Source organism: Salvelinus sp. IW2-2015, linkage group LG3 (assembly GCF_002910315.2).
Source record: "Salvelinus sp. IW2-2015 linkage group LG3, ASM291031v2, whole genome shotgun sequence".
In the NCBI taxonomy this organism is placed as follows: Eukaryota; Metazoa; Chordata; class Actinopteri; order Salmoniformes; family Salmonidae; genus Salvelinus; species Salvelinus sp. IW2-2015.
In genome coordinates this window covers 20,516,064-20,529,539 of record NC_036840.1, presented here as the reverse complement: position 1 = coordinate 20,529,539, position 13,476 = coordinate 20,516,064, and the positions used below count along the sequence as shown (strand labels likewise).

At 44.8% G+C, this 13,476-nt stretch overlaps 1 protein-coding gene across 1 annotated transcript; it reads right to left on the bottom strand.

The window, feature by feature from the left end:
- Positions 1 to 414: 414 nt before the first annotated feature.
- Positions 415 to 12,640, bottom strand: alox12 (arachidonate 12-lipoxygenase). The gene is made up of 14 exons (XM_023970702.2): positions 12,552 to 12,640; positions 9,848 to 10,003; positions 9,542 to 9,743; positions 6,932 to 7,013; positions 6,730 to 6,852; positions 6,280 to 6,386; positions 5,704 to 5,876; positions 3,189 to 3,332; positions 2,912 to 3,115; positions 2,713 to 2,799; positions 2,363 to 2,532; positions 1,728 to 1,950; positions 1,460 to 1,630; positions 415 to 1,215 (listed from the first exon to the last, which is right to left on the bottom strand). The coding sequence occupies exons 2-14, from the start codon at positions 9,992 to 9,994 to the stop codon at positions 1,036 to 1,038; spliced, it is 2,013 nt and encodes a 670-aa protein (XP_023826470.1). The 5' UTR covers positions 9,995 to 10,003; positions 12,552 to 12,640; the 3' UTR covers positions 415 to 1,035.
- Positions 12,641 to 13,476: the final 836 nt, after the last annotated feature.

Below are 13,476 nucleotides of genomic sequence, written 5' to 3'. Positions count from 1 at the left end.
ACACCATCACTCCTTCTCCTCCATGCTTCATGGTGGGAACCACACATGCAGAGATCATCCATTCACCTACTCTACGTCTCACAAAGACACGGCGGTTGGAACCAAAAATCTCCAGTTTGGACTCATCAGACCAAAGGACAGGTTTCCACTGGTCTAATGTCCATTGCTCGTGTTTCTTGGCCCAAGCACGTCTCTTCTTCTCATTGGTGTCCATTAGTGGTGTTTTTTTTGGTAGTAAAATCGACCATGAAGGCCTGATTCACGCAGTCTCCTCTGAACAGTTGCTGTTGAGATGCGTCTGTTACTTGAACTCTGAAGCATTTATTTGGGCTGCAATTTCTGAGGCTGGTAACTCTAATGAACTTATCCTCTGCAGCAGAGGTAACTCTGTGTCTTCCTTTCCTGTGGCGGTCCTCATGAGAGCCAGTTTCATCATAGCGCTTGATGCTTTTTGCGACTGCACTTGGACTGACCTTTATGTCGTTTCTCTTTGCTTATTTGAGCTGTTCTTGCCATAATATGGACTTGGTCTTTTACCAAATAGGGGTATCTTCTGTATACCACCCATACCTTGTCACAACACAACTGACTGGCTCAAACACATTAAGAAGGATAGAAATTCCACAGATTAACCTTTAACAAGGTACACCTGTTAATTGAAATGCATCCCAGGTGACTACCTTATGAAGCTGGTTGAGAGAATGCCAAGCTGTCATCAAGGCATAGGGTTGCTACTTTGAAGAATTTGTTTAACACTTTGTTGGTTACTACATGAATCCATATGTGTTATTTCATAGTGTTGATGTCTTCACTATTATTCTACAATGTAGAAAATAGTCAAAGTAAAGAAAAGCCCTTGAATGAGTACGTGTGTCCAAACTTTTGACTGAAACTGTATATCAAAACTAGAAGTTGAACTGACGTCTGTGCCCAGTGGGATGCTCCTTAGCAGGGCCCCGGGGCCCAAAATGCGATAGTCCGGCCCTGCTCCTCAGTTAGTGAAAAAGTAATGGTGATAAGACATTGAGGTCTAATCTATATAGTAATGCTGTTCTCAATGCGACTGGGCAGGAGGAAGAGGTAAGGTAGCTCCAGTCCCTGGTTCTGGCTCAGGATGTGTTCCTCTATATCCTTCAGTTCCTTTCTGAACCTGTCAATCACCTCCTGGGCCTGGGGCTCAGTGAAGTACTGCTCTGGATACTGACCCAACGGGACCTGGAGCAGAGATGGGGGGGATAGGGGAAGGGAAAGAGAGAGAGCGGGAGAGAAAGAGAACGAAAGGAGGTGGGAGACAAGGGTTTCATTCAGTAGGAGCAAACGGGAGAAAGCGTTTTGAAATGGAACCAAAAATGTGTGTTGAGGTGGTACCACCCCCAGTTAAAAAATATGTGTAACTTACTCACAAGTTTGACTGGAGTTCTATGGGCTCAGCTAGTGTTAGCGTAACCCTTTAACTTACTGCATCAGGTTGTGGCCGCCCCAGGTGCCATGTGATCGCCATCTCCAAACATGTTTGGCTGACATCAGGCAGGCTGTCCATGATCATCTCCATGTTAACAGCATCCTTGTCGGTTGGCGTGGGGTGACGCATGGTGCACGGGGTATTGGGTACCCAAGCACACCAGTCAAACTATGTTAAAGAGAGCGGAGTAAGTTCATAGAAATGTGCTCGCATGTGTGCTTGCTTGCTTGCTCGCGTGCCTGGTGTGTGTGTGTTTGTGAAGTACCTGTCCATTGTTGGTGGCTGCGTGCTGTGCTGTGCTCGTGAAGATGGCTACACTCAGCAAGGTAACCAGCTCTGCTTTGTTTTTGAGTTCGTTGGACAAGCCAAACGTGGGGACATCGACAAAGCCCTCCTCAGCGATGTCCTTTATCCAGGTCTGTAGCTCAGGGTCCTCCACCACATCACTGTCACAATGGTAGTACACAGATATCATCCCTGAGACAAAACTATGGAGGGGTGGAGAGAGAGGGGGGGGGGGGAAAGAGGTAAACAAACAGTGAGGTAGAAATAAAGATGGAGAGTAAGAGTAGCCTAATTAAAGGAGATAATACTGCACAAAGATTAAAACGTTTTATTTTCCCAATATGAATTTCAGCATGTCCATATTTCAGGCCTAAGAGCATGTCCCCTCCTTTCCGCTTACAACCTAATAAACAATGTGTCTGTGGTCATAAAATAGGGGTCACACGGGTATTGCACCCGTGTATGGCGTCCCACTGCATCAGACTGTGTTCCATGTAGAAGTAGTCTCTGAGCTTAGTGGCTCTGCACACTATTCCGTATTTAGTGCACTACTTTTGACCAGGGCCTATAGGGAATAAGATGCAATTTCGACCACAGCCGCATAGGAGTAAAAACCTGTGTATGGCGTCCCACAGCATGAGGCTGTGCTCCCTGTAGAAGTAGTCTCTGAGCGTGGTGGCTCCGCGCTGTTGGAAGTCCCAGCAGGGCTGGAGAGAGCGGTAGGTCAGGACCTTGTACTCTCTCTGGGACAAGACGAGCAGGCCCTCCCCTCCTGTAGACACCACCTGGAGGAAGAGAGCGGGAGGATGCTGCCAGCTTAGACCGCAATGGTGGGAAATCGAACCACTGGTCCACCACTTTCAAAGCTGTCCTTCTATCTGTGTCCCTATGACGTTTCACACATTCGGGGGGGTTACAAAATATGAAATGGGGAAAATGAATCGTCAAGAGAATAGTAAGCTGACCCTTTTGAAGATGCCGTCAGCGGAGACGAGCTGAGTGCGTCCCCTGCAGTTGATCTCCAGAGTGTAGCGCAGGTGGGGAGCCAGGAGCTAAAGACAGCGAGAGGGATGAGACAGCAACACGCGCACACACACCTCACACATACGCGCACACACACGCACTCACTCACACATGCGCACGCGCGCGCACATACACTCCTACCTTGTATACAGGGTGTACAGCGGGAAGTTGACGTAACGTAGCCACACAGAACACTTCTACCAACAGGTGCGTTCTCAACAGGTGTGACAGCAACTGAAACACCTGGAACTCCGAGTGACGGACCCAGATCTTYGCCAATAGCCAGGCCAGGGGAGGGTCATTAGGCAGGAAGATGGGTGTGTCCAAGCCAGGAGTCTGTCCTAGCTGGAGAAGAGAAGGGATTAATTGTGTGTGTGTGTGTGTGTGAGAGAGAGTGTGAGAGTGTGTCTAGTCCTACCTGTATGGCAATGGGTATGAGTCCCTGGTCAGGGTGCTCATATAGTAGACACAGAGGTGCAGCGATGTACTGTGGTTTCCCCCGGATTACATTGGTGGGAACACCATCCATAATGGCATAGTCAATCAAGTAGATGTTACCAGCCTAGAGATGAAGGGAGGAGAGCGGAAAATCTGTAGAGGCAGCTGAGGCTAGGGTTAGGATAGTATTTTTATTTGTTTAGGGGGTAGATCAGCTTTAATATTGCAGATATATTGTGGCTTCTGTCAATGTAATTGTCTGCATCTTTTCCAAATCCCATATATATACAGTACCAGTCAAAAGTTTGGACACACCTACTCATTCAAGGGTTTTTCTTTATTTTTACTATTTTCTACATTGTAGAATAATAGTGAAGACATCAAAACTATGAAATTACTCATGGAATCATGTGTAACCAAATAAGTGTTAAACAAATCAAAATAATTGTAGATTCTTCAAAGTAGCCACCCTTTGCCTTGAGGACAGCTTTGCAGATTGTTCACTTCTCACATGGTGGTCCTCTGTAGCTCAGTTGGTAGAGCATGGCGCATGCAACTTTAAATTGGAGATAGCACAAGCAGCGCCATTGAGGCTGTCACAGAATCCATAATGGCACAAATACAAATATGAGACCTCTATATCTAGATGGTGTTAATTGTTTTTTGACTTATTTTGTACTTTAAAGAATCTCCATAACTAACATATGGCTGGCTATCTTTCATTTGGACATATTTACATTCCAGCAAAACATATTTTAATCCTAAAACCATACGTGACATATTTCTTGATATACAGTTGAAGTTGGAAGTTTACATACACCTTAGCCAAATGCATTTAAACTCCGTTTTTCACAATTCCTGACATGTAATCCTAGTAACGATTTCCTGTCTTAGGATCACCACTTTATTTTAAGAAAATGAAATGTCAGAATAATAGAAGAGAGAATGATTTATTTCAGCTTTTATTTCTTTCATCACATTCCCAGTGGGTCAGAAGTTTACATACACTCAATTAGTATTTGGTAGCATCGCCTTTAAATTGTTTAACTTAGGTCAAACGTTTCGGGTAGCCTTCCACCAGCTTCCCACAATAAGTTGGGTGAATTTTGGCCCATTCCTCCTGACAGAGCTGGTGTAACTGAGTCAGGTTTGTAGGCCTCCTTGCTCGCACACGCTTTTTCAGTTCTGCCCACAAACTTTCTATAGGATTGAGGTCAGGGCTTTGTGATGGCCACTCCAATACCGTGACTATGTTATCCTTAAGCTATTTTGCCACAACTTTGGAAGTATGCTTGGGGTCATTGTCCATTTGGAAGACCCATTTGCGACCAAGCTTTAACTTCCTGACTGATGTCTTGAGATGTTGCTTCAATATATCCACATCATTTTCCTGCCTCATGAAGCCATCTATTTTGTGAAGTGCACCAGTCCCTCCTGTAGCAAAGCACCCCCACAACATAATGCTGCCACCCCCTGTGCTTCACGGTTGGGATGGTGTTCTTCGGCTTGCAAGCCTCCCCCTTTTTCCTCCAAACATAACGATGGTCATTATGGCCAAACAGTTCTATTTTTGTTTCATCAGACCAGAGGACATTTCTCCAAAAAGTACGACCTTTGTCCCCATGTGCAGTTGCAAACCGTAGTCTGGCTTTTTTATGGCGGTTTTGGAGCAGTGGTTTCTTCCTTGCTGAGCGGCCTTTCAGGTTATGTCGATATAGGACTCGTTTTACTGTGGATAAAGATACWTTTGTACCTGTTGTCTCCAGCATCTTCACAAGGTCTTTTGCTGTTGCTCTGGGATTGATTTGCACTTTTCGCACCAAAGTACGTTCATCTCTAGGAGACAGGACGCGTCTCCTTCCTGAGCGGTATGACGGCTGCSTGGTCCCATGGTGTTTATACTTGCGTACTATTGTTTGTACAGATGAACYTGGTACCTTCAYGCGTTTGGAAATTGCTCCCAAGGATGAACCAGACTTGTGGAGGTCTACACATTTTCTTTCTAATGTCTTGGCTGATTTCTTTTGATTTTCCCATGATGTCAAGCAAAGAGGCACTGAGTTTGAAGGGAGGCCTTGAAATACATCTACAGGTACACCTCCAATTGACTCAGGCTAATTGACATCATTTATCAGAAGCTTCTAAAGCCATGACATCATTCTCTGGGATTTTCCAAGCTGTTTAAAGGCACAGTCAACTTAGTGTATGTAAACTTCTGACCGACTGGAATTGTGATACTGTGAATTATAAGTGAAATAATCTGTCTGTAAACAATTGTTGGGAAAATGACTTGTGTCATGCACAAAGTAGATGTCCTAACCGACAAAACTATATAACTATATCGCCAAACTGTACAAAAGTACACTATTTTGGAATTAGGGCTCTGGTGAAAAGTAGGGCACTATTTTGGGAATAGGGTGCTATTTTGGTTCGTAGACAGAAGGACAGGGGGATGGACCTCAGGGAGGTTAGATAGATAGATAGCGGGGCCCCACCTTGAGCTCCTTGTCCAGGGTGGTCCTGGGTGCCAGCGACCCCTGCACCATGTCTCCAGAGACGGGGAAGTTTCCTGGAAGCTCCTTGCAGCGCTGGATCATGCGGGGGTTTGAACCATTCAGACACTGGTACCCAAAGAACCAATCTTCCTTCCAGTGCTCCATACAGTACTCTGGAACCATAGGGATAATCAATCAATCAATCAACCACAGAATGAAAAAAAGTACTGTCTGAATGTATCAATAATAATTTCTTAATATAATAATCTACACTTCCGGTCAAAAGTTTTAGAACACCGACTCATTCAAGGGTTTTTCTTTATTTTCACTATTTTCTACATTACTTTATATTGCAATGTGAAGCAGTAGATTAAACACTGATTAAGTTAGGGGAAAACTGTTGTTGTGCATTACTCCGAGGCCTCACTTCCTAAATGTCTATAATTATGAACAGGAAGAGACAGCAATAAAAAGTGTCGGCCTGTACTCTACAACCAATAACACATCTGATGCAGATAGGAGGGAGGGCTAAAGCACTGAATGTAAATAGTGTATATTTGTTTTACTGTACTCTACCAGCTATGGGGCTTTTGAGTTTCCAGAAGCATCGTTTAAAGTCCTCCAGATCATCCCATGACTTTCCAAACCTGATGGCTAGTTTCTTCAGAGACAGCTCTAGAATACTTGGAGAGAGAAGAAGGGAGGGAGAGGAGGGTGAGAGAGAGGGTAGAGAAAGGGGGCAATGGGTGAGAGAGAGAGGGTAGAGTGAGGGGGTGATGGGTGAGAGAGGGGTAGAGAAAGAGCGAGGGGTGGAGGTGTGGTAAAGAGAGCGAAATGGAACATCTTTTTAAGAAAGGGGGAAGTTGAGACACGTAATGTGGGTAAGACATATGTCTGAGCAAGTGAGGGACATTTTACATTAGATTTCCATTAGATTTCCATTAGATTTAGGGGAAATTTGACCCGCATGTGTGAATGTCAATGCGTAAGAATAACATCACAGAGAAAAATGTGTGTGTAACTCACGCATAGTGTAAGGAGCCTTCAAAGTCGCTCCTTTTCTCGCTGTCAAAACGTACGTCCTGATGCAGGTCTGCTTCGGTCTTGGCATCGATACACTTGGGAATCCCAGAAGCCCATGCAGCCCATCTGGATAAACAAACATAACTGTAAGATCTAGGCTCTCTTTCTGGAGGGATTGGAACAACATTTCTGTCATCTCACTGACCTGTATATCGTTTGTCTCTCCTGCAGTTCTGCTTTTCTGTGAGCCAATAGCTGAGGAGAGGTATCATCGGAGAGTCTCTTTGCTAAGGGAGGGAGAGAGACAGCGAGAGAGAGGGATGACTCACTCACACATACAGGTAACTGCCAAAGTTAAGGAAACCCTTGAGTAAATGAGGGATAGAAATTATATTGAACGCAGATGCTTCCACACAAATCAAATCCAATTGTATTTGTCACATGCGCCGAATACAACAGGTGTAGACTTTACAGTGAAATGCTTACTTACAAGCCCTTAACCAACAATGCAGTTAAGAAAATACCCCACCAAAAATGTAAGAGATAAGAATAACAAATAATTAAAGAGCAGCAGTAAATAACAATAGTGGGGCTATATACAGGGGGTACAGAGTCAATGTGCTGGGGCACCGGTGTCGAGGTAATTGAGGTAATATGTACATGTAGGTAGAGTTATTAAAGTGACTATACATAGATAATAACAGAGAGTATCAGCAGCATAGAAGAGGGGCCAATGCAAATAATCTGGGTAGCTATTTGATTCGCTCTTATGGCTTGGGGGTAGAAGCTGTTTAGAAGCCTCTTGGACCTAGTCTTGGCGCTCTGGTACCGCTTGCCGTGCAGTAGCAGAGAGAACAGTCTATAACTTGGGTGGCTGGGGTCTTTGACAATTTTTAGGGCCTTCCACTGACACCACCTGGTATAGCGGTCCTGGATGGCAGGAAGCTTGGCCCCGGTGGTGTACTGGGCCATACACACAACCCTCAGTAGTGCCTTGTGGTTGGAGGCCGAGCAGTTGCCATACCAGGCAGTGATGCAACCCATCAGGATGCTCTCGATGTCGCAGCTATAAAACCTTTTGAGGATCTGAGGACCCATGCCAAATCTTTTCAGTCTCCTAAGGGGGAATAGGTTTTGTGCCCTCTTCACAACTGTCTTGGTGTGTTTGGACCATGATAGATTGTTGGTGATGTGGACACCAAGGAACTTGAAGCTCTCAACATGTTCCACTACAGCCCCGTCGATGAGAATGGGGCCGTGCTCTCTCCTCCTTTTCCTGTAGTCCACAATCATCTCCTTTGTTTTAATCACGTTGAGAGAGAGGTTGTTGTCCTTGCATCACACGGTCAGGTCTCTGACCTCCTCCCTATAGGCTGTCTCATTGTTGTCGGTGATCAGGCCTACCACTGTTGTGTCACCAGCAAATTATAGTGTTGGAGTTGTGCCTGGCCGTGCAGTCATGAGTGAACCATGAGTACCCTGAGGGGATCAGTGTGGCGGATGGGTTGTTACCTACCCTTACCACCTGGGAGCGGCCCGTCAGGAAGTCCAGGTTCCAGTTGCAGAGGGAGGTGTTTAGTCCCAGGGTCCTTAGCTTAGTGATGAGCTTTGAGGGCACTATGGTGTTGAACGCTGAGCTGCAGTCAATGAATAGTATTCTCACATAGGTGTTCCTTTTGTCCAGGTGGGAAAGGGCTGTGTGGAGTGCAATAGAGATTGCATCATCTGTGGATCTGTTTGGGCGGTATGCAAATTGGAGTGGGTCTAGGATTTCCGGGATAATGGTGTTGATGTGAGCCATGACCAGCCTTTCAAAGCACTTCATGGCTACAGACGTGAGTGCTACGGGTCGGTAGTCATTTAGGCAGGTTACCTTAGTGTTCTTGGGCACAGGGACTATGGTAGTCTGCTTGAAACATGTTGGTATTACAGACTCAGACAGGGAGAGGGTGAAAATGTCAGTGAAGACACTTGCCAGTTGGTCAGCGCATGCTCGGAGTACACGTCCTGGTAATCCGTCTGGCCCAGCGGCCTTGTGAATGTTGACCTGTTTAAAGGTCTTACTCACATCGGCTGCGGAGAGCGTGATCACACAGTCGCCCGGAACAGGTGATGCTCTCATGCATGTTTCAGTGTTACTTGCCTCGAAGCGAGCATAGAATTTATTTAACTCGTCTGGTAGGCTCGTGTCAGTGGGCAGCTCTCGGCTGTGCTTCCCTTTGTAGTCTGTAATAGTTTGCAGGCCTTGCCACATCCGACGAGCGAGAGTTCTTCTTCAATTTCAGGTGAGTAATCCCAGTTCTGATGTCCAGAAGATGTCTTTTCGGTCATAAGAGACAGTAGCAGCAACATTTATTTTTATTTTTTAAATAGCATGATTGGTTAAGAGCCGATAAAACGGCAGCCCTCCCCTCCGGCGTCATTTTGCACAGATGTGGTTCCTGAGTTAATTAAGCAAGTAACATCCCATCATGCTTAGGGTCATGTATAAAAATGCCCAGTTGCCCATTATTTTGGCTACCATGGCTAGAAGAAAAGATCTGTGACTTTGAAAGAGGGGTCTCAAAGGAGCTTTAACGGGTGTGTGTGTGAACACTTATGGGAATTTTTGGAGCAGCCCCTGAGACAGCTTTTTGCACCACCAACAACTAAACATCGAATTTCTATGCCAAGGTGCATTGAAGCTATTCTGGTGGCTCGTGCCCTTTGTTTGACCAAATCTACGACACAGATCTAGGATCAGCTTTCTCACCCCAAAACATAACCTTTATCACTAAAGGGAAAAAAACGCAAACTGACTTGACAGCAGTATTACCTGTGCCTTCTCGTATCTCCACCTTGACGTCTCCTATGAGCCAGCGGTAACAGGGGAAGGTGAGGGCTGTACCACCACCTGGTGGCTCCACAGTGACATAGCGACAGAACCAGTTATCCTCCACCCAGTAACGCTGCTTCTCCAGACGAACCAGGAGGAGAGGACCCAGAGGGGCCGGGCTACACACCTTGTACTCATCCACCTGGGGGGTAGGGAAGGAGGGAGAGAGAGACACACACACACTTTATATGAACCTACCTAAAAATTACTCCTCCTGGATCACATGCACAACACAGCCCTACTCACCGCTCCTCTACAGAAGTCCAGTCCAGGGTTGTCCAGGATTGTTCTCTTACTCTGTCCATTCTCTCCAACCAGGGTGACATATATGTAGTTATTGGTGCCGGAATACTCTGATGTGCCTGTAGCAACTGTCACCTTATATTCCTCCATCTAAAAACACTGGTACATGCACACACACAGATGCAGTGAAACACAAGGAGACATAAGCCTGAGGCTGTATGTCAGAACATTTCTGAGTGTGATGCTGAGGAGTCTTGTGTGTCCTCAAACACTGATCTCAGGTCAGTTGAATGTTTATCCTCTTATGGTTCAGGTTAAGACTTGAGGAGGGTAACCTGATCCTATATCTGTGCCTAAAGGTAGACCAGCTGGCAGGCAACTTCATGGTCCTTTTCAATCTCTCCTTCTCCCAGTCCATAATCCCGACATGTTTCAAGTTGACCACCATCATTCCTGTTCTCAAGAGCTCTAAGGCTACCTGCCACATAGACTACCTCCCTGTAGCACTAACATCTGTAATCATGAAGTGCTTTGAAATGCTGGTCATGGCATACATCACCTCCATCATCCCAGACACCATAGACCAGGGGTCTCCAACCTTTTCTAGCAGGAGAGCTACTTTAAACATGTCGCGAGCCACATTTTTTTTTTGTTGAGCTTTCAAATAGGCACATTCTTCTTTTCTCCTCTCCCCTGCAACTCTTCCCCCAGGTCCTTAGTGTACAAGATAAAGTAGTGCTTTCTGTCAATATACCTGGTAAAATAATGGTTATTATAAACTGGGTGGTTCAAGCCCTGAATGCTGATTGGCTGACAGCTGTGGTATATCAGACCGTATACCACAACATTTATTTTTACAGCTCTAATTATATTGTTAACCGGTTTATAATAGCAATAAGGCACCTCAGGGGTTTGTGGTATATGATCAATATACCACGGCTAAGGGCTGTATCCAGGCACTCCGCATTGCATAACTCAAAGGGTTAAGCACTATATCAGTTTAGTATATTTCCTTGTTTTAGATTATTATTTGCACTAGAAATTACAATTGTTCAGAGAGATGTTGTGAGTCCACTTCATGCTTAAATCACACCAGAAGACCAATTTTTTTAGGTCTGGAATAAACCAACAAATAGATTGTTGAGTGTAATTCCCCTTTGTTTGCCATCTAGCGAGTGAAGAATGTGCCATCTAATGTGCCGGTCTAGCACTGGTTCTGTACTGCTGCTGCTCATTTCATGGCAAAGTCTGCAAATAACAATACAAAAAAATATATACAAATAATTTACTTACTCATGACATACTTTTTTTGCCAGGTAAGCCTACTTTGCAGTTAACATTTAGGCCTAATTGAGAACTTTTTGGGGAAAGTTTTTCTGTCAACCCACAGGACTGTTATCACATCAACTGGTACACACAGAGTGATAGACAAACGCACGCACCACACAGACAGATGGGCAATATTGCTGGAAATTAATTGCCAGATATTGTGTTCGGGTTGGCTTTTCGGCCCTGTTTGCATGTATATCCTACTACCAGTCACTTTTTATGTATAAACCCACCTGAACCACTCCAGTAACCCTGCACATTGAATAAGGTACTGGCACTGACCTGTATATACTTGCATTCTAATGTTACTTTAACTCTTATTGTAGTTCATGTGTTTTTTATTTTTTTAATAATATTTTCTATTATTATCTATATTATTATTATCATTGCATTGTTGGGAAAGAGCTCTCAAGGGAAGAATTGAACTCTACTGTTTTACCTGTTGTATCCTGTGTACGTGGCGAATAAACTTTGAAACTTTGCATGGATTAATAGCCTACATCAGGCACACAGTTATCGGTACATACCTGATAGGTACGGCACCCCTCGCTCTAAACAATGGAGAGACTGTGAGCTGAGAAAACGCACCCAAGACTCATGACTTAAAGCTAATGTTTGCACTTGTGCTTTTATCGCTTTTTTTACAGCGCGTAGCCGGTCCAGCCCTTTCCCTACGGTAAAATCACTTATTAACTTTGCCTGCCTTCCAAATGGCACCCTATGCATTTGGGCAGGTAGTGTTCTCCTGGCATCTGCCAAACCCAGATTTTTCAGTCCGATTGCCAGATGGAGAAGCGTGATTCATCACTCCAGAGAACACGTTTCCACTGCTCCAGAATCCAATGTCGGCGAGCTTTACACCACTCCAGTCGACACTTGGCATTGCACATGGTGATCTTAGGCTTGTGTGCGGCTGCTCGGCCATGGAAACTCATTTCATGAAGCTCCCGACAAACAGTTCTTGTGCTGATGTTACTTCCAGAGGCAGTTTGGAACTCGGTAGTGAGTGTTGCAACCGAGGACAGACGACTTTTACTCGCTACGCGCTTCAGCCGTCGGCGATCCCGTTCTGTGAGCTTGTGTGGCCTACCACTTCATGGCTGAGCCGTTTTTGCTCCTAGACGTTTCCAACTTCGCAGTAACGGTGCTTAAAATTGACTGGAAGAGCTCCAGCAGAGCAGAAATTTGACTTACCAACTTGTTGGAAACAAGTACTTTTCTACCTTGCATTTCAGTACTTTTCTACCTTGCATTCCTATAGCAACCCTTAGGTAAAAGCCTAGTCCGTATGTAATGTATTGCAGACTAAAATGCATTCATTCAGAATGTATGTACAGTTTGTTCATCAGTCATTATAACAGCAAAAGGAAGAACTTACCTCACTGCTGTTAGGGAAAAAGATAGAACATTCACTGTTTAGCTCCGTACACTTTTCTCTACACCTCTTTCTTTCTCTCTCTACCTCTCTCTCCTGTTTATTTCCGTGTCACTAACTCTTCCCCCGTCCCTATTTCCTCTTCCCTCACTCTCTCTCTCTCTCTCTCTCTTTGTGTAGAGTGCAAATTTTCTTCACTCCAGAGCAACCCTCTCTCTCCACTTCCCCCTCAGAAAGTTAGTCAGTCCACTCCACTGTCAACCGGTTCAGTCATCCAACAGCAGTCTGCTACACTTCAAAATACACTTGAATAAAAATCCTCTTTCATTCACACCCTCTCACTACCTGTCCACGTTTCCAAGCTAATGACTTGGCTTCTCTCTCTCCCTCTCTCTATCACCTTGTTTGTCTACATGCCCTCCTCCCTCTGGCACCCTTCTCTCTCTCTCTTTCTAGCACAAGGAAATGAGAAGTACACCAACCTCTATGAGCACATACAGAGAGATAAGGTATACAAAATATCACTGAGGCATCATGCAAAACCTAGTCTACAAATATGTAAACAACCCAACAAGCACCTCTCCTGAACTTACACCTCCATGTAATCGTTTACACACTGTTATATATAATTATAGTGTCATATCTGATGTTCTATTCAGACAACCCCTACAGAGAAGCACAATACTGAGTAAAATAAAAAAATAAAATATGACTTCACAAATTCAAATTAGGTTCTCACACATGTCAATATGCACGTCACTCTGCTTATAGCTTTATAGCTCTAAGAGATGTGGTCTGAGTAAACTTTACTTCTATCTGCAAAATTTGAATTGCCTTAGAGACTGCCCTAGCCTTTCAATCGGTGACGTCACTTGCTCTGAGACCTTGAAGTAGTGGTTTCCCTTGCTCTGCAAGAGCCGCGGCCTTT